Source organism: Muscardinus avellanarius (assembly GCF_963383645.1).
Source record: "Muscardinus avellanarius genome assembly, chromosome: 14".
NCBI lineage: Eukaryota > Metazoa > Chordata > Mammalia > Rodentia > Gliridae > Muscardinus > Muscardinus avellanarius.
The window spans coordinates 75,039,838-75,060,463 of record NC_137800.1 but is presented as its reverse complement, the minus strand read 5'-3'; the positions used below and the strand labels follow the sequence as shown (position 1 = coordinate 75,060,463).

Genomic DNA, 20,626 nt, shown 5'->3' with positions numbered 1-20,626 from the left:
GCTCATTCACAATAGTGTTACATCATGAAAGCTCAGGCCTATTTTCAGTTGATGGAAGAACCTCTTTATTCTAAAAATTAGCAATGCATCAGAGCTATTTGTTCTTTTGCATTAATAAGGAGCACTACCCTGGGTACAGTGGTGGACACCTGTAGCCCCAGATTACTCAAGAGGTTGAGGCAAGAAGATCACAAGTTCAGAGCCAGCCTGGAAGGTAGAATGCCCCTGGGTTCCATCCTTGGTACTTAAAAAAAAAAAAAAAAGCCTGGGCAACTTAGTGAGATCCTGTGTCAAAATAAAATAAACAGCCGGGCGTGGTGGCGCACACTTGTAATCCCCGCGCTTGGGAGGCAGAGACAGGAAGATCTCGCAGGTTAGAAGCCAGCCTCACTGGCTTAAGAGACCCTGTTTCCAAATAAAATATGAAAAAATAAGGGTCTGGGAGTGTAGCCCGGAAGTAGAAGGGTTTTCAAAAACCCAGTACCACCCAAAAAATAAATTAATTAATTAATTAAATTAAATAAATAGGGTCTTGGGATGTAGCTCAGTGCTTGCCTAATATATGAAGGCACTGGATTTGATCCCCTGTACCACCAAAAAAAAAAGAAAGAAAAATAAGAGAAAAAAGAGAGAGAGAGAGAGAGAGAGAGAGAGAGAGAGAGAGAGAGAGAGAAGAAAGAGAAGGAAAAGTTGTTTTAGCTGGGTAGGGTGCCACATACCTGTAATCCCAGTACTTGGAAGACTGAGAGAGGAGGATGATGGGTTTCAGGTGAGCCTCAGCAACTTAGTGACACTCTATTTCGAAATAAAAAAGGAGCAGGGAGTGGTGTGGCTCGAAGATAGAATGGGTTCAATCCTCAGTACCACACACAAAATAAAATAAAATAATAAAATAAGAAATTGGATGGGGATGTAGCTCAATGGCAGAGCACACCTGGGTTCCATGCTACTAACCACCCCCAAATAGGGAACAGGAGTGAATATAAATTATTTCAGGCAAGGCTTATACTTAATAAGTTAGTCAGAGCTGAGCATGGTGGTGCATGCTTGTAATCCCAGCACTTGGGAGGCTGAGACAGGAGGACCGCACAGGTTCAAAGCCAGCCTCAGCTCCTTAGTGAAGCTCTCGGCAACTTAGTGAGACCCTCTTTCCAAATAAAATATAAAATAGGTCTTGTAGCCCAGAAGTAGAAAGCCCCTGGGTTCCATCTCCAGTACCACAAAATAATAATAATAATAATAATAATAATAATAATGTTAGTCAGATAACTGATAATGATGGTTACCAGATTTTTTAAAGTAATGTATTTTAAAATGCAGATATAATTTAATAAATTTTAAGCATTTTAGAAGGAAGTTAATATCTCTACTATAACTAAAAATTATTCAATCTTAAATTTAAGTCATTGGTTTTGACAGTCTTGTTTCTAAGGAAAAATGCCTCACTCAGAACTCCTTTGTTTTCAGCAAGGTACTTTGTTTTGCCTATTTCTGCCAAGATGGTCACTTTATGTAATTAGTACAAAATGTGGAACAGTGTGGTTTTTTTACTGATTGTTATGGTTGCTAGAGGAGACCATTAATCCTTACATTCAAAATAGTGTGCATGCTTGGATTGCGCCAGTATCGTGCACAGCCTTGCACGTGTGTGGCCTCGGTCCCTCAGGTATGTCCTGTGCTGACTTCATCCTCCCAAGTGGCATGTAGGTGAAGGACTGCAGAGGTTGGAGATTAAAGGCCCAGCATCCAGTCCTGACCTGTCATTAGCCCTGTGAACTCTGGGTTAAGTCATTTCATCCTAAAGAGCCTCAGTTGCCTCCTAATCAAAACCAAGTTTGGACAAGAGAATCTCTAAAGTCCTTGTAGATTTGCCATTCTGTCTTTCTAGGCCGGCCCCAAATCTCAAGTCACCTACCTGTAAATACATCAAACCTGCCTGTCCACATAGCAATGGCGTAAGGTCTAGGCCAGCGATGTGGGTTCCTATCTCCAGCTAAGAAAATTCTGCTTTAAGTAACTGTTTCTTGGCCGGGCGTGGTGGCGCACGCTTGTAATCCCCGCGCTTGGGAGGCAGAGACAGGAGGATCGCGCAGGTTCAAAGCCAGCCGTGCGCGCTGGCTTAGGAGACCCTGTTTCCAAATAAAAATGTAAAAATAGGTCTGGGAGCATAGCCCGGAGGTAGAAGGGCTTCCAGGAACCCCAGTACCACCAAAAAAAAAAAAAAAAAAAGTAACTGCTTCTTATATTTCAAAAATCCTTTAGGAACAGGACATGGTGGCACATGCCTGTAATCATAATGACCTGTGGGGCTGAGGCAGGATTGTAAGTTTGAAACCAGACTTTTTTTTTTTTTCCTTGAAGCACATGCTGAAAATTGAACCCAGAATCTCACACATGCTAGGCACTCAGTATACCACTGAGCTAGATCTCTGTCCCCTGGGCAATTTGGTGAGACCCTATCAAAAATTTTAAAAGGGGGCTGGTGGTATAGCTTAGCATTTGCTTACCATGTACAAGGCCCTGGGTTCTATCCCAATTACTGCAGGAAGTCGGGGGGATCATTTAAATTATAGATAAGTGAATTAAGTCCATTAAACCTTTTTGAGAATATATGCAATGTTTTATTGGGCTGATGTCCCATGAGCTGTCTACTGTAATATGTACGTTAAGCTTAAAAGAATTGTTTTTCCTTGTGTGCGGTTTGAGAAACGAAATGCATGTCCTTTGTGTTTATTTTTTTCCTACCAGAGAGATGAGGAGGATGGTGCTGATATGGATAGTTATCAGGTATTGCTACCGCTGTCGATCCTGTGGCATGGGGCACAGCTACTGCTAATCGCCAGCCTTTGCAGAGTGGAGGCCAGGGAGGAGGAAGGAGGTCCATCGAGCAAGAATATGCAGTTTCTCACTTGCTTGTGATTTGCCTTTTATGTGTCAGGGATGCATTATTATTTCTGTTGATTTCCCTGTCGATTCAAAAGTCTGTAACCAGATACTGTCATTTGTGACGCTCTGCCGTCTTGAATTACTAGCTTGTAAGGTTGTTAAGCAAGATCATCACTGTTCTCCAAATCGATGAGCTTGAGAATTAGTTTTCCATCTGTCATCACTAGGTAGACTCTTGTCTTTCCCATGCTAAACTGCACTTTGCTGATTCTCACATCCAAGAGATTTGTATTGTTATAACAATATGCCATTTTACTCTGAAAGGCTTTGGCTGGGTAGGAAGATTAGAGACACTTAAGCACTTGGCTTTGTTTGGGTTAACCAGTTTTCTCCTCTCCTTAGGGCCAAGCTTAGTTTCCCATAATCTGTAGGATTTAAATATTAGCTTTTTCTTGTTGGAAATGTAGAAATATATATATGCAGATGTGAAATAAATACTTAGTCAGCACTGACTGGCTTGATAGTATTGAATGTGGGGTGATGTAGGCATGGTCAAAGCAGCAGACTAAGGCGAAGGTTTCTGGGTATGGTTCCCAGTTTGTACCCTGCTTCTCCACACAGCTTAAAAGGAAGCTTTTGCAGTGTGCCTTTTCAGTATGTAAAAATGTAGGCACATTGTGGAAAGAGCTTCAGAGGTCTCCAGATATCTACTCTTAATATAATTCCTCAAAGGTCACACTAGAATTAATCCAGTCCAAGAGCATTTTAAATAGAATTGATGGGTTTTCTTTCCCTACTCATAACTTTATGAAAAAATAAAAGAAAAAAAAGAAACAAACTTTAGGGGGAATGCCAGTGCCCCCTGGTATCTCAGCAGTGCCATTGACTAACATATTATGGCTTTTTCCGCGCTTCCTGTCCCATTGTTCACAGCGAAGACCAGCAGCTGCTTTGGGGATTTCTTCAAGCATGGCTGACTGCATGTTGGGTTTTTGCATGGGAGAATTTTGGTTGGCCTCATGGTGGCGGTTGGACATAAAATCTTGCAGCAAGTTCAAAAGATTCTCTGCTGACCTGTTCTCTGCATTTCAGAAAATACATGTATATTATCAGGCCATTGAACTATGAGCTGAAAACGCTTATCCTCTTCCATTCCATTTGATGTTACGTGGTCTGAGCTCTGTTGGTGGTGTCCTTCTGCCTGAAATCACACATCCTGCCATCTAGACACATGCACACCAGATGGGCTTGGTGGTACACACCCATAATCCAGTACTTAGGAAGCTGAGACAGGAGGATCGTGGGTTCGAGAACAGCCTCGGCAAGTTAGTGAGACTCTCAGCAATCTAGCAAGACTCTGTTTTAAAATAAAATATAAATAGCTCGGCATAGTGGCGCACACTTATAATCCCAGCATTTGGGAGGTGGAGACAGGAGGATTGCAGATTCGAGAACAGCCTCAGCTAGTTAGTGAGGCCCTCTGCAATTTAATGAGACCCTGTTTCAAAATAAATAAAAAATAGGGCTGGGGATGCAGCTTGGAGTTGAATACCCCTGGGTTCCATCTCCAGTACCATACAAAGAAAAAAAAATACATATATATATACATATATAATATACATACATATATATATATTAAAAGAGCTGGGTAGAATGCCCCTGGGTTCAATCCACAGTACCACTATAAACAAGGAAACATACACACATACATATATACTCAAAGAGTAAAAGTCATCCAACAGCTGGTATAGTTTGAGTTTATCTTGCTTTTAAATATAATTATCCTTTTGGAGCTCCGGGACTCTGATTTCTGGGTACCGGGACCCTGGATCAGCAAGCAGTGTCTCTGAGGCCTCTTTGCTTTCTGCGTATTAATCACACAGCAATGTTCAATGGCCTTTCCTAATGACAAGCATCCCAACCTATTTAAATATCTTTTTAAAAAGAGATAGTTGTCTATGCTCTCTTCAAGAAGATATTTTCCCTCCTCGTGACCAGGAAGAAGACTTAAACTGCGTACGAGAGAGATGGTCAGACGCGCTCATTAAACGGCGTGAATACTTAGATGAACAGATTAAAAAAGTCAGCAATAAAAAAGGTATGTGAGATGAAACTGCCAGGAGGAGCTTTCTTACGTCTACCTACTGGGAATGTTTGTTTTCTCCCCTTAATCAGACAGAATATCTTAGTTTCTTGAACCTGAAATAATTATAAATATTAGTGAATCAAATTATACATTGTTGGTTTAAGAAGGCACTGAGCCAGGTGTGGTGGTACATACCTGGAATCTCAGTACCTGGGAGGCTGAGACAGGAGGATCGCAGGTTCAAGGCCAGCCTCAGCAAAACGGCAAGCCTCTCAGCAACCTAGCAAAACCCTCTTCCAAAACAAAAAAATAAAAAGGACAGAGTGTAGCTCGGAGGCAGAATGGCCCTGGGTTCAATCTCCAGTACCAAAAAAAAAAAAAAAAAAAAAAAAAAAAAAAGGCTGTAAACGTGAAAATAATCAATTTTTGTAAATCTCTGGTTTACATCAAAAGCCTGTTACATGAAATGCCAAGCTCGATCACAGAGGTGATTGGTGCCAGTGTAACAAAAGGAGGCATGCCAGGTGCCAAGCACTTAGGATTTGCAGCAGCCAAAGGGTCCTTCCTGAAACTATTCCACACCCAGCTCCTGCCAAACCACAAACAGCCCTGTGCTCAGCTGGTTCATGGAGGGCCCTGCAGCCCCACTCCCACCCTGGAGTGCAGTTTACTTGTGCTGGCAACGGCTGCTTGGGTTCTGGAGTAGAAATATGCTCTTAAAATCCTTAGTCTTAAACCAGGCGTGGTGGCGCACGCTTGTAATCCCAGCATTTTGGTGGCTGAGACAGGAGGATCTCAGTTCGAGGACAGCCTCAGCTACTACTTAGTGAGGCCCTTTGGAACTCAATAAGACCATGTTCCAAAATAAAGAATAAAAAATAGGGCTGGGGGTATAGCTCGGAGGTAGAATGCCCCCTGGGTTCCATTCCCAGTACAAAAAAAAAAAAAAAAATCCTTAGTCTTGCTGGACTTGGTGGCATACCTTGTAATCCCAGTACTTGGGAGACTGAGACAGGAGGATTGCATGATCTCAGCCAGCCTCGGCTATTTAACAAGGCCCTCCACAACTTAGTGAGACCCTGTTTCAAAATAAAGAGTAAGAAATAGGACTGGAGGTATAACTCGGAGGTAGAATGCCCCTGGGTTCAATCCCTAGTGCTGCAAAACAAAACAAAAAAATTCTCTAGTTCTCATCCTGACTTCATGGTCCACTTCTGGTTGACATCTTGAATTCACATCACAAACACGAATCCATTCCATATGAAGTGAGCAAAAGTTCTCCTGCAGGAAAGCATCACCCAGTGCATGGTGTCAGTTTGTGTGCGCTCAGCCGGCTACTGAAAACCCGCTTTGCCTGCACCCGGGGAGCCCCGGAATTGAAGTACAGTTCAGAGGACTTCGAATTATACTAAAATCCCTTTCAAAATGAGCATGAAGGAAAATAAGCAGATTTCGAGTAAGATATATGGCGTTCTTAAATCCTTTATTTTTATTTTTTTAATTTATTTTTATTTATTTATTTTTTTGGTGGTACTGGGGTTCCTGGAAGCCCTTCTACCTCCGGGCTACACTCCCAGACCTATTTTTTTTAATATCTTTTTATTTGGAAACAGGGTCTCTTAAGCCAGCGTGGCTGGCTTCAAACCTGCGCGATCCTCCTGTCTCCGCCTCCCAAGCGCGGGGATTACAGGCGTGCGCCACCACACCCGGCTTAAATCCTTTATTTTTTAAAAAACAGCACAGAGTTTCATGAACTAGCATCACAGACGTCACTTCATCTGATCATTCCTTCAGTTGTGTGGAGTACACGTGACTTATCTTGTCCCTGTTTGACAGTTTAGAAAACTAGGACTCCTGTGCCGGGCGTGGTGGCGCACGCTTGTAATCCCAGCATTTGGGAGGCTGAGACAGGAGGATTGTGCAGGTTCAAAACCAGCCTCAGTTACTTAGTGAGGCCCTTTGCAACTCAGTGAGACCCTGTTTCAAAATAAAGAATAAAAAATAGGGCTAGAGGTGTCGCTCAGAGGTAGAATGCCACTGGGTTCCATCCCCAGTACTGCAAAGAAAGAAAGGAAGGAAGGAAGGAAGGAAGGAAGGAAGGAAGGAAGGAAGGAAGGAAGGAAGGAAGGGAAAAACTAGGACTCCTCTGCTGAATGACTTCCCCAACAGCAGCACCTGCAGTGTGACCTAGGTCCCCCAGTTGCTGTCCTGGGCTCCTGTTCCCTGGCCTACGTGGTACTTTCCCAAGCTGCTGTTCTACCCTCTCCCATGCCGGATGACGCTCCTCCTTGACCCTTGAAGCCTCAAAATCTTCTTTTTTGGAACAATGATGTTTAAGCAATTCAGCAACTTAGCAAGACCCTGTTTCAAAATAAAAAATAAAAAGGAGCCGGGCGGGCATGGTGGCACATGCTTATAATCCCAGCATTTGGGAGGCTGAGACAGGAGGATCACGGTTCACGGCCAGCCTCAGCTACTCAGTGAGGCCCTTTGCAACTCAGTGAGACCCTGTTTCAATATACAGAATACAAAATAGAGCTGGGGGTGGAGCTAAGAGGTAGAATGATGCCCCTGGGTTCCATCCCCAGTACTGCAAATAAATAAATAAAAAGGGTTGGGGGTGTAGCTTGGAGGTAGAATGACTCTGGGTTCAATTCCTAGCACCAAAAATGAATTAACTAATAATGAACTTAGAAATTGTACTTTCTTGCTGGCGCTCACCCTCTCTCTTTGCTCTGCAGAGAAAACCGAGGATGATGTGGAGCGGGAAGCCCGGCTTGTGGAGCAGTGGGTGGGGCTGACCGAGGAGAGGAACGCTGTGCTGGTGCCGGCCCCTGGCAGTGGGATCCCCGGGGCGCCCGCTGACTGGTAAGGCCATCCCTCCTCTGCAGGTCTGGCAGGTAGTACAGCCCGCCTGTGGCAGGAACCGTGCAAGTGGCTTTCTAGACTAGAGACAGTAAATGCCAGAATGGAGAGCCTCGGGGAAGGGCCCCCCATCACTAGGGCTCCTTCCTCTTTATGCCTTCCTAAACCACAGGAAGCTTCCTCCCACAGGAAGCCTGAGAGCACTGATGGTCTGGCCAGGAGCCATATACCACCCTACTCTGTTCCTCTGCATGAGCAACTCGAACATCGTTTCATGATCCCCAGAAACTTCTTTTAGTTTGACTCAAAAGAAGGATGTGTACTAGGAGAGAGAGAAAATGTATCTTCTTCTTTGCCCTCCTACCTGCTTACCTTGGTAACCAGCATGTAGACACTGCCTAATCGATCAGTTCGTGATTGATTAGCAATCCTAGATATGGTCATGAGAAACAAGCCTGGAACCTCAGGCTCTGGAGTGAGGATCTGGATTATGTTTCTAGCTTCCACCTGTGGTGTGTGTGTGTGTGTGTGTGTGTGTGTGTGTGTGTGTGTGTGTGTATCTCCCTTGAGTTTTTTCAACATTTTATTTCTAATCTATTCCAGGGCTACCTTTTTTGTTTTTATTTATTTATTTATTTATTTATTTATTTATTTATTTATTTATTTTGGTGGTACTGGGGTTCCTGGAAACCCTTCTACTTCCGGGCTATACTTCGAACCTGTGCGATCCTCCTGTCTCTGCCTCCCAAGCACAGGGATTACAAGCGTGCGCCACCATGCCCGGCCCTACCTTTTTTATAGTGTGGTGAAAATTAGAAAACATGCCTATAAAATGCCTTGTGTATTATGTGTAGTATAGTACATATGAGATATCTTTTGTGCCATTCATTAAATGTTAGCCAGGCGTGGTGACTCATGCCTGTAATCTCAGTACGTGGGGGACCAAGACAGGAGGACTGCAGGTTAGCAGCCAGCCTCAGCAACATAGTGAGGCCCTATGCAACTTAATGAAACCCCATTTCAAAATTAAAAATAGGCCAGGAGTGTAGCTCAGAGGTAGAATGATCCTGGGTTCCATCCCCAGTAACACACACACACACACACACACACACACACACACACACACACTACCTGCTGTTTCTTACTCTTTCTCATTACAAAATTTTCTCCTGGATATTTAAGAGAAAAGAGATTCCCTTTGAACACAGTATGTATATGCCCAGATGGTTTATTTTGGACAGGCATAGAGCCTTTAATGATATTACTTGTGTCTCCATTGATAGGTGGAAGTGTGATCCATTTCATGGTCTGTTTTATGAAGCTCAAGAATTGGCGAGCCCATACCCTGAAACCTGATGTTTCTCCCTTTACATTCTGCACTTGTGCTGCAATCCTATCAATCACTCGAGTCTCCCTGCTGGCCACTTCCTGAGAAAGGCCACCTCGTTTCCAACCTGCTCTTCAAAGCCCTCTGCAGACAGTCTTAGCCCCCCAGAGCCCGAGATTAACAGGCGTACACCACAGCGCCTGGCCTCTTCTAGGTCTTCTTGTCCCTACTGTTCTTTTCTCTAGGCTTTGATCCTTCTTGTTTTCCCTAATCATACCCCTCTCCCTTGTCCCCACCACCCGTTTTATGCACTAGAGGCCATTAATCAAAGCAAAGATTATTTGAAGCCTTTCTAAAAATAATTCTAGTGACGGGGGCAAGGGGGAGGTGTGTTGCGATGGTTCACGTGAGCAGGGAGGTCAAGAAAGGTAAAAGTAGTTCAGGACTGAAACCTGCCTCTCCACAGTGCTTCTCTTCTGCTCCCAGAGCTCTGAGGCATCTTGTAATCTAAGAAGATGTAAAACACATGTTTTATTATTGAATTTTGGTTTTAACTCTAGGATCCCACCTCCTGGAATGGAAACCCACATACCAGTTCTCTTCCTTGATTTGAATGGTGAGTTCCAGGGGTCACCACACTCAGTAAAGATTTGTTACGTGTTCAGACTCACTTTTCTTTGATGTATAAAGCACTTCTGTAATGACTCATGTGCCAAAAGTAGGTGACATTTTTGGTCCATTCAAACATATTATAAACATGGTATGTAGAATCACTGGAGGAGACATGTGAATATTTAATAAAAGCATGAGCGCACTTGGGGAATTTGAAAGCTTTATACAAGAACATTAAGATGATTGCTCTGAAACATTAATGGATATAAACATTACTTGGGAAAGTGAACACCCCCAGAGACTCTGACTCTTTAGGTTTGGCAAGGGCCTGGAAATCTGCATTTCAGATTGGTGCCCTTTGCTCCCTACCCTCAATAGGTTTTTGTTTGTTTGTTTGTTTGTTTTGTTTTGTGATACTGGGGGTGTAACCCAGGGGCGTTCTACCTTTGAGTTACACCCCCCAGCCTTATTTTTTATTCTTTATTTTGAAACAGGGTCTCTCTGAGTTGCAAAGGGCCTCACTAAGTAGCTGAGGCTGTCTGCAAACCGTGATCCTCCCGTCTCAGCCTCCCAAATGCTGGAAATACAAGCGTGCTCCACCACATCCGGCCACCTTAATAGTTTTGATGCCAGAAAAAGATTATGCTGCAACCTTGCATTAACAGTTATTTTTCCATGTGATAACTAAATAGGGCCTGGGCAAACCTAGAAAGTGATTTTCAATGTGTTTCAGGAATAAAATCCTTTTCCAAATGTGATCTATAGTAGAACCCTCTACATTGAGAATAAAGGCAGATTTGCTGAGTTTGAAGATGGTCAGACTCATGACAGGTCCTTCTATAAGACCCCAGGGTTCATTAAAACAGCCTGAAAACCTCTGCTCTGGAGGGAAGGCCATTAATGGGTGAATGGAAGACATGGAGAGAAGGCTTTAAAGGTCTAGAAGTAGACTGTGTGCCCCGTGAGTTGGTGAGTTCCCATGATCATAGGGATGTAAGCAACAGCTGATGACCACTTACAGAGAGTTGTTTTTTTTTTTTTTTTTTTTTTTTTTGGTGGTACTGGGGTTCCTGGAAGCCCTTCTACCTCTGGGCTACACTCCCAGACCTATTTTTTTTTAATATATTTTTGAAACAGGGTCTCTTATGCCAGCGTGGCTGGCTTCGAACCTGCGCGATCCTCCTGTCTCCGCCTCCCAAGCGCGGGGATTACAAGCGTGCGTCACCACACCCGGCCCCACTTACAGGGATTTTTGAAGGGTGAATTCTATAATGGATCGGGCATTGGAAAAAGAACTGTGATTTTTTTTTTTTTTTTTTTTTGTGGTACTGGGGATAGAACCTAAGGGATTTCTACCTCTGGGATACACTCCCAGACCTATTTTATTATTTGATTTGGAACTAGGGTCGCACTAAGTTGCTGACAGCCTCACTAAGTAGCTGAGTCTGGCTTCGAACTTGCATGATCCTCCTGTCTCAGCCTCCCAAGTACTGGGATTACAAGCGTGCGCCACCACGCCCGGCAAGAACTGTGTTTCTAAATTGATAATTTAACAGCTAAAAATTGAGTATAAGTTATGTAAGTAGGACAAACCTAACATCAATTACAGGAAGAACTGACATCAAAAAGACAGTAAGCCAGGCATGGTGGCGCACGCTTGTAATCACAGTATTTGGGAGGCTGAGACAGGAGGATCACAGGTTCCCCACCAGCCTCAGCTACTTAGCGAGGCCCTCCACAACTTAGTGAGACACTGTTTCAAAATAAAGAATGAGCCGGGTGTAGTGGCGCACGCTTGTAATCCCACCATTTGGGAGGCTGAGACAGGCGGATTGCGGTTCGAGGACAGCCTCAGCTACTTAGTGAGGCCCTTTGCAACTCAGTGAGACCTTGTTTCAAAATAAAGAATAAAAAATAGGGCTGGTGGCGTAGCTCAGAGGTAGAATGCCCCTGGGTTTCATCCTCAATACAGTAATAAATAAATAAATAAATAATAGTTCTGGGGATGGAGCTTCGAGGTAGAATGCCCCTGGGTTCAATCCCAAATTCTGTAAAAAATAAATAAATAAATAAGCAAAATTCCAAGGTCTTTAGTGGAAATATTATTACACATAGGATATGTTCACTCCATCTTCCTGGAGGCAACTTTCTAGCTCTTATCGTTGTATTTTCTCTTCTCTACAGTGTTGAGGATGGAAGCCAGCCCTCTCTCATGCTAGGCAAGTGCTCTACCACTGAGCTACACACCTAGCCCCTCTTAGAGTTGTACTTTTGTAAGTCTTGGAGTGTCTACTTCAATTTCAGGATGAAAAAGGAAAGAAAAAATTAAAATGTGTCCCATGGAAAATCCATCTGTAAAAAACTACACATTTCTGGGCTGAGGTGTAGTTCAGTGGTAGACCCCATGCTTAGCATGCATGAGTCCCCTGCGTTCAATCTCTAGCACCCAAAAAAAAAAAAAAAAAAGCCATTTCTTTGAATTTTTGGTGATTGCTTAAAAACCATCTTTCTCCCATGTCTGTGCATTAAATTTGGCTAGCGGATGACCTCAGTGCCAACGAGCAGCTAGTCGGCCCACATGCTTCAGGTGTGAACTCGATCCTGCCCAAGGAACATGGCAGCCAGTTTTTCTACCTGCCCATCATAAAACACAGTGACGATGAGGTAACTCACCCCCGGGCTCTCTCCAAAGCCTTCAGATTAGCACACAAGCCCTGTGGGTCTCTGTCTTCCTGATAAACTGCTGTGGTCTGCTTGGGGGAAGAGGACAGGGGACTTTAACCTGAAGTAGAATATTTCTGTTGTCATTTAAAACAGTTGAAGAAAGAAGTCTGTTTGATTGCATGGAGTTGGATGTATTTTCTTTCTCTAGTAAGTCAGGCAAAAGTGCTACCCATGAGCTGCCTCGATCCCATCTCTCCGTCCCTCTCCCTCTCCTAGGTTTCAGCCACGGCCTCTTGGGACTCCTCGGTGCATGACTCCGTTCACCTGAACAGGGTTACACCGCAGAATGAGAGGATTTACCTAATCGTGAAGACCACGGTGCAGCTCAGCCACCCCGCCGCTATGGAGTTAGTATTACGAAAACGGATTGCAGCCAATATTTACAACAAACAGGTAGTGCCGGGGACTGGTTCTGCCCGTGTCTGTGAGGTCCGACTGACTTTTTCCCTTCTCTCTATCACAATATCATGTTTTGTGCAGCTAATACAGGAGATATTCAAAATGTCACCACACTGGCCAGGTTAGAGTCTGATTCTTGTTTATCCAAGAGAGTGGGGCATGAGGACCACAGAGATAAATATCCCCAAAGACATTGGCACCTCGGTGCAAGTGGAACTCATAACCCTGGAGGCAGTCAGCAGAGCTGTGCCCTTTCAGTGTTTGAAAAGTAGAAATGCTGAGAGGGAGAGGTTAAATACCAGGTCCAGTCAGGTGAGGTCCCAAAGCGGGACAGAACACAGATCTCAAAAAAAAACCCTGTCCTTCCGCTTTACCAAATGGTATCTCAGAGGGACTGCCAGTAGAACTGACACTTTCAGATGTTCTGAATCACAAAAGGCCAATTAAACTCGGAGAAGTCGGTGAAAGTTAACAGACAGGAAAGGGACACAGTCACCGGAACCCCCAACATGCTGCACGTTATATAATCTAGTCTCCAAAGTACAGCTGGACATTGTTGTCCCTCGGAGATGGGGACAAGAACAAGTTCACCTTTTGTCCCTGTTTTTCTGAATATGATGTGTGTGTGCATCAAAAACATAGTAATTTATAATGTGTTTGCAATTTGTCAAATTCTAAATGACTTATATTTGTTGCACAGCTTAATTAGCTTTTCTTTTTTTTTTTTTTTTTTTTTTTTTTTTTTTGCCAGAGTTTCACACAGAGTTTGAAGAGGAGAATATCATTGAAAAATATATTTTATTCCTGTGGTGTCACCTATGAAATAGTATCCAATATACCAAAGGTAAAATATGCACTTTTTTATACTGGGGCTTAAACTCTACCATCTAATTATACTCCTTGCCCTTATTTTTTTAGTTTGAAACAGAATCTCACTAAGTTGCTGAGGGCTTCACTAAGTTGTTGCTGAGGCTGGCCTCAAACCTGCAATCCTCCTGTCTTAGTCTCCTAAGTACTGAAATTGCATGTATGTGTCACCATGCCAAGCTATCTTACTTTAAAGCACACAAATAAAAACAAACTAATTAACTTTGGATGCTGGGGATGGAACCCATTTGCTATTTTTAAACAAGGTCTCGCTGAGTTGCTGAGGGCTTGCTAAATTGCTGAGGCTGATAACGAAACTGCAGTCCTCCTATCTCAGCTCCCCAAGTACTTGGATTAAAGGCACACGCAACACCACACCCAGATGCCTTTTTAAATATCAGTATATAAATAATGGAGAGTGAGTTCATTCTCTATTCTTTTGCAGGATTTTCTCACCACACTTGTGATGAAAACATTTGTTCACGTAAAGCTGTTGACATTTCCTTCCTCTGTTCCCCTTAGGCAACAGAGGAGATTGAGGACCGGGAAACACTGGCTCTCCTGGCCGCAAGGAGTGAGAACGAGGGCACGTCAGATGGAGAGACATACATCGAGAAGTACACCCGGGGCGTGCTGCAGGTCGAGAACATTCTGAGCCTCGAACGGCTCCGGCAGGCAAGTAACTGGACCCCACTTCAGGGGACAAGGATGGAATTTTTCAACTTACATGTCAGCATTTTACAGCTATCATCTAAAAGACTGACCACAAAACTTAGAGGAAAGAATATTTTCTTATAGGTTTGGGTTCAATCCATGTGAGGCTGGGGGCCTCAGATCTCAAGGCATCGCAGAGGAAGGAGAGATGGAGAACAGATAGGCTGCATTCCTCACATCATGAAGGCCAGAAGCAAGAGAGAGAGCAGAGGGAGGAGGAACCCATACATAGTCCCTGAGGCTGCACCCCCAGGGGCCTACTCCCTCCAGCCACACCCTATGGGTCCAGGCCATTACCCAGAGAAATCCATAAAATGAATTTATCCACTGCAGGAATTACAACCCTCCAGACTCAATTACATCAATTTCAAAAATTAATAAATGAAGCCGGGCATGGTGGCGCACGCTTGTAATCCCCACGCTTGGGAGGCAGAAATAGGAGGATCACACAGGTTCGTAGCCAGCCGCCCTGGCTTAGGAGACCCTGTTTCCAAATAAAAATATAAAAAAAATAGGTCTGGGAGTTTAGCCCAGAGGTAGAAGGGCATCCAGGAACCCCAGTACCACCAAAAAAATAAATAAATAAATAAAATTAATAAATGAGCTCTTTAGGGGACATGTTAACATTAACCAAACCCCTCTCTAAAATCTATCACTAAAGGAGTCATTGAGGAGCAATTTCTTAGTGAAAGGACTGACAGAAAATGCTAAAAATAGCCAGACGTGGTGGCCCACACTTGTAATCCCCACGCTTGGGAGGCTGAGACAGGAGGATCGCACAGGTTCGAAGCTCAGCCTCAGCTACTTAGTGAGGCTCTCAGCAACTTAGTGAGACCCTGTTTCCAAATAAAGTATAAAATAGGTCTGGGAATATAGCCCAGAGGTAGGAAAGCCCCTGGGTTCCACCCCCAGTACCACACAAAAAAAAAAAAAGCTAAAAATATAAACAATGGAGCCAGGCATGGTAGTGCACGCCTATAATCCCAGTACTTGGGAGGCTGAGACAGGAGGATCACAGGTTCAAAGCCAATCTTGGGGACTTAGGAGGACACTGCTTCAAATTAAAAATAAAAAGGGCTGAGGGTTTAGCTCAGAGGTAGAATACCCCCCTGGGTTCAACCCCCAGGATTGATAGATGCATGGCTAACTTTTACTGAATATGCCTATTTACCAAGCACTGTGCCTTGGTTATTTTGGAACATTATTTTGTTTACTCATCAAGGTAACTCTCTGAGGTAAGTACTGTTGTAATCCTCATTTTGAAAGGAGAATGCTAAGGCTCAGAGAAGTTAGCTGCCTCACCCCAGGTCACACAACTAGAAAGAGGTACAAGGTCCTGTGTAAACACAGGGAGCTTAACTCCAAAGCCCGGTTGTGCCGCCATTCGCTCCCTGATGTTTACATCTGCGTTAAGGTTTGAGATAACAGCAGGAGTTGGAGCGAAGATGATCTCTTCAGTATTGGAGCTGTAGGACTGCACGGTGCGCTCTGCTCATTCTACAGGAGCGGCTGTTGACACTGTGGACCATGTGTGTTGGGTGACAGGAGAAATGAGACCGGTGTCTGTTAGAAAAATCTCCCCTTAGCCGGGCGTGGTGGCGCACATTTGTGATCCCAGCATTCAGGAGGCTGAGACAGGAGGATCACGGTTCGAGGACAGCCTCAGCTACTTAGGCCCTTTGCAACTCAGAGAGACCCTGTTTCAAAATAAAGACTAAAAAATAGGGCTGGGGTGTACCTTGCAGGTAGAATGCCTCTGGATTCCATCCCCAGTACCACCAAAAAAAGAAAAAAGTAAAATCTCCCCTTAGTGGATATCTTACCTAAATTGCTACACAAATAAAAAGCAAACAGCATAAAATCTTATTGTCATTTTCTAAGTAAAATATATAGCTAGAGAGATCTTTTCATTTTTTTCTGTGTGCTTATGTAAAAAAAAAAAAAATTCACAAGATATTTATGCATGTTGCAGCAGAAGGCTGCGTTCTGTGTCCTTTCCACTGTCAGCACTTTGAGCTGCCACTGCCTGAATAGTGCCTGCCTAGCACCCTGGTTTTTTGTTTAATGTTTTTGATATTACAGAAAAAAAAAAGTGGGTTGAGGAAGACTCCAATTTTTTTTTTTTTTTGTGTGTGTGTGTGTGTGTACACACGCGCGCTACTATGGATTGAACCCAGAGGGTATTCTGCCTTGAGCTACCCCCGAACCTTTTTTAATTCTTTTTTTTTCCATTTTATTTATTTACTTATTCATTTATTTATTTATTTTGCAGAACTGGAGTTGGAACCCAGGGGCATTCTGCCTCCAAGCTATACCTCCAGCTCTATTTACTTTTATTCTTTAATTTGAAATAGGGTCTTACTGTGTTGCAGAAGGCCCCACTAAGGAACTGAGGCTGGCTGTGAACCTGTGAGCCTTCTGTCTCAGCCTCTCAAGTACTGAGATTACAGGCATATGCCACCATGCCCAGCTTATCTTTTTATTTTTTTTTTTTTATTTGAAATGGGTTCTAAGTTGCCGAGACTGGCCTAGAACCTGTGATCTTTCTATCTCCGCCTCCCAAGTAGTGGGATTAGGAATCCGGTTTTTAAAATATGAATTTGTAAACCGGGCATGCTGCTAGATGCTTGTAATCCTAATACTTGGGAGGCTGAGACAGGAAGATCACAGGTTTGTGGCCAGCCTCAACTATTTAGTATGTCCCTTTGCAACTTAATGAGACTCTGTTTCAAAATAAAGAATAAAAAATAAGCCTGGGGGCATAGCTTGGAGGTAGAATGCTCCCGGGTTCACTCGCCAGTTCTGCAGAAAATAATAAAATAAATAAATAATAAATAGATAAATATGGATGTGTGGCTGTGCGTGTGTGTACAATTGGTATTTTCACGATATTTTCTAAATCTTCTTAAAATAAACATGTTTTCTTTATAATCATATGATGCAATAATAGACGTTACCTTTCAACAATTACCTGTTTACAGGCTGTCACCGTCAAGGAAGCACTTTCCACCAAAGCTCGGCACATTCGGAGGAGTCTTAGTACCCCAAATGTCCACAACGTAAGTGCACCCCACGAGGACCTTACATCACTGGGCTCAGGATTGGGGTGGGGGACCTCCTAGAGGATGGGAGGCTGGAGTGGATGCCATGGGAATAGAGCAGCTGGCACTGAAGCAGGCGCCAGCGCGCTGAGCCTGCATCCCTGTACCAGCAAACCATAGCAGAGCCAGCCCCCCATAGAGAACTCACTTAGCTCCTCAGCCAGTCCCTCTAGAAAGTTCGGTCTGTGGAAACTGGAGGGAACACTGTCAGCTAAAGGAAGGACAGGTGAGTGCCTGGACCACTTCCAGGCATCCTCTCCTGAGAAGAGTCAAAGATCCTCCCAACCCGGCTTGGTGGCGCACGCTTGTAATCCCAGCGCTTGGGAGGCTGAGACAGGAAGATCGCCCAGGATCGAAGCCAGCCTCAGTTACTGAGTGAGGCTCTCGGCAACTTATCGAGACCCTGTTTCCAAATAAAGTTTAAAATAGGTCTGGGAGTAGCCGGGCATGGTGGCGCACGCTTGTAATACCAGCATTCAGGAGGCTGAGACCTGGAAGATCGCGGTTCACAGACAACCTCAGCTATTTAGTGAGGCCCTCTGCAACTCAGTGAGACCCTGTTTCAAAATAAAGAATAAAAAAATAGGGCAGGGGGTGTAGCTCGGAGGTCAAATGCCCCTGGGTTCCATCCCCAAACCCACACACAAAAAAAAAAAATAGGTCTGGGAGTATAGCCCAGAAGTAGCCATCCCTGGGTTCCATTCCACAAAAAAAAAAAATCCTCCCAAGGAAAAATGGGAGACAATTTGCCATCCTCATCTCCAAAATTGCTAGAAAATTATTAAGAACAAGGTATGAATATTTACAAAATTGTCTTACAACAAGCCACAGAGCAAACCACAGCAAATGGCTATCATAGACGTTATTTCTGACCACAGTGCAATCAGTAGAACCAGGTAATAAGAGACCCATACAGGTGTGAATGGTAAAACACTCTCCCAATTAATTCATGAGTCAAAGAAAAGATCATAGTCAGAATTAGGATGAACTTAGAATTAAATGGAGATATATATATATATATATATATATATATATATATACACACACACATATATATACATATACATATACATACACACACACACACACACACACACACACACACACACACACACACACACACACATATATATATATGCTGGGCGTGGTGGCGCACGCTTGTAATCCCAGCATTTGGAAGGCTGAGACCAGAGGATACAGGTTCACGGCAGCCTCAGCTACATAGTTAGGCCCTCTGCAACTCAGTGAGACCCTGTTTCAAAATAAAGTATAAAAAATAGGGCTGGGGTTGTAGCTCAGAGGTAGAATGCCCCTGGGTTTCATCCCCAGTACTACATGCACACACATGTGCACGCACACACACACACACACACACACACACGTGGGATACAGCCAAAGTGGCACTTAGTTGGAAATTATCAGCCCTAAATTCCCTATTTCTTCATGTATACTAGATAGACAGTGAGAGCTGCTACTAGGAAATTCACAATGTGTATGCTAAGAGTAAGGAAAAAGGCTGGGTGTGGTAGTGTGTGTCTGTAGTTCCAGCTACTTGGGAGGCTGAAGTGGGAGAATCACTTGAGGCAAGGAGTTCGACACCAGCCAAGACAACATAGCAAGACTGTTTCCAAAAAAAAAAAAGAAAGGAAGGAAGGAAGGAAGGAAGGGGAAGAAGGAAGGAAGGAAGGAAGGAAGGAAGGAAGGAAGGAAGGAAGGAAAGAAAGAAAGAAAGAAAGAAAGAAAGAAAGAAAGAAAGAAAGAAAGAAAAGAAAAGAAAATAGGGAGATAGCTTGGTGGTGGAGTATGTACTTAGCCTGCACTGGCCTTCAGTTCTGTCCCCAGCACAAAAACAAATCATGTAGTAATGAAAAACTACTTAGGAATTAATTTTTTTTTTTTTTACAGTACTGTGGATGGAACCCAGGGGCATTCTACCTACACCCCCAGCCCTATTATTTATTCTTTATTTTGAAACAGGGTCTCACTGAGTTGCAAAGGGCCTCACTAAAGTAGCCGAGGCTGGCCGTAAACCCAGATCCTCCTGTCTCAGCCTCCCAAATGCTGGGATTACAAGTGTGCGCCACCATGCCTGGCTCAGAAGTAATCTTTAAAAAAATTTTTTTTTTTTCTAGCCAGGCATGGTAGCGCACGTTTATAATCCCAGCATTTGGGAGGCTGAGACAGGAGGATTACAATTCACAGACTGCCTTATCTACTTAGTGAGGCCCTCAGCAACTTAGTGTGACCCTGTTTCAAAATAAAGAATAAAAAATAGGGCCAGGGGTGTAGTTCAGAGGTAGAATGCCCCCTGGGTTCCACCCCCAGACCCGAAAAAAAAAAAAAAAAAAAAGTCTAGCTATTTAAAGAGGACAAAGGAAAATGTTAATGACGCCACTGGTATTCAATTAGCAAAATCCAGACAGTGGGAAACGAAAGGGAAAATGACCTAATTCTTTAAGCAAATTAAACTTAAATGTAATTAAATTGTTTTTAAAACAGATTAAACTTCAAACAAATTCAAATTTAAGAAAAGGGAGAACTCATAGATTAAGAGAGTCTTAAGAAATAAAGATTTGATAATGTCTTATGGGCATAGTTTTTGAAAAGGGTAGGGGAAAAGTTCCTTATCTTAAGTTAAAGAAGAAAATTAATACATTCAAGTAAAGAAGAAAATAAAAATTAGAACAGAAAATACAATAAATTCAAATAATATTAGAACAAATATATATGAATTCGGATACAAATAGAATCAACAAAGCTGAAAAGTAGATTGCTTAAAAAACACTGGTCAAGCTGGACGTGGTAACGCACATTTGTAACCCCAGCATTTGAGAGACGGGAGGATCACTGTTCAAGGACAGCCTTAGCTACTAGGCCCTTTGCAACTCAGTGGGACCCTGCTTCAAAATAAGAATAAAATAGAGCTGGGGGTGTAGCTCAGAGTTAGGATATCCCTGGGTTCCATCCCCAGTACTGAAAAAAAAAAAAAAAGACTGGTCAAATGGACTGACTTTTACTTACTTAAGATTGTTTGAGGAAAGAAAG

At 43.4% G+C, this 20,626-nt stretch overlaps 1 protein-coding gene across 1 annotated transcript in view; it reads left to right on the top strand.

The window, feature by feature from the left end:
* The window catches only part of KIF13A (kinesin family member 13A), a gene marked incomplete at both ends in the record, with an annotated part of 250,691 nt that overhangs the window by 173,101 nt on the left and 56,964 nt on the right, over positions 1-20,626 (top strand). The window contains 9 exons of the mRNA XM_080710284.1: positions 2,749-2,787; positions 4,885-4,984; positions 7,714-7,840; positions 9,725-9,780; positions 12,316-12,440; positions 12,717-12,893; positions 13,651-13,743; positions 14,289-14,441; positions 17,462-17,539. Coding sequence (XP_080566410.1) covers positions 2,749-2,787; positions 4,885-4,984; positions 7,714-7,840; positions 9,725-9,780; positions 12,316-12,440; positions 12,717-12,893; positions 13,651-13,743; positions 14,289-14,441; positions 17,462-17,539 — 948 coding nt within the window. The remainder of the gene's footprint in view (positions 1-2,748; positions 2,788-4,884; positions 4,985-7,713; positions 7,841-9,724; positions 9,781-12,315; positions 12,441-12,716; positions 12,894-13,650; positions 13,744-14,288; positions 14,442-17,461; positions 17,540-20,626) is intronic.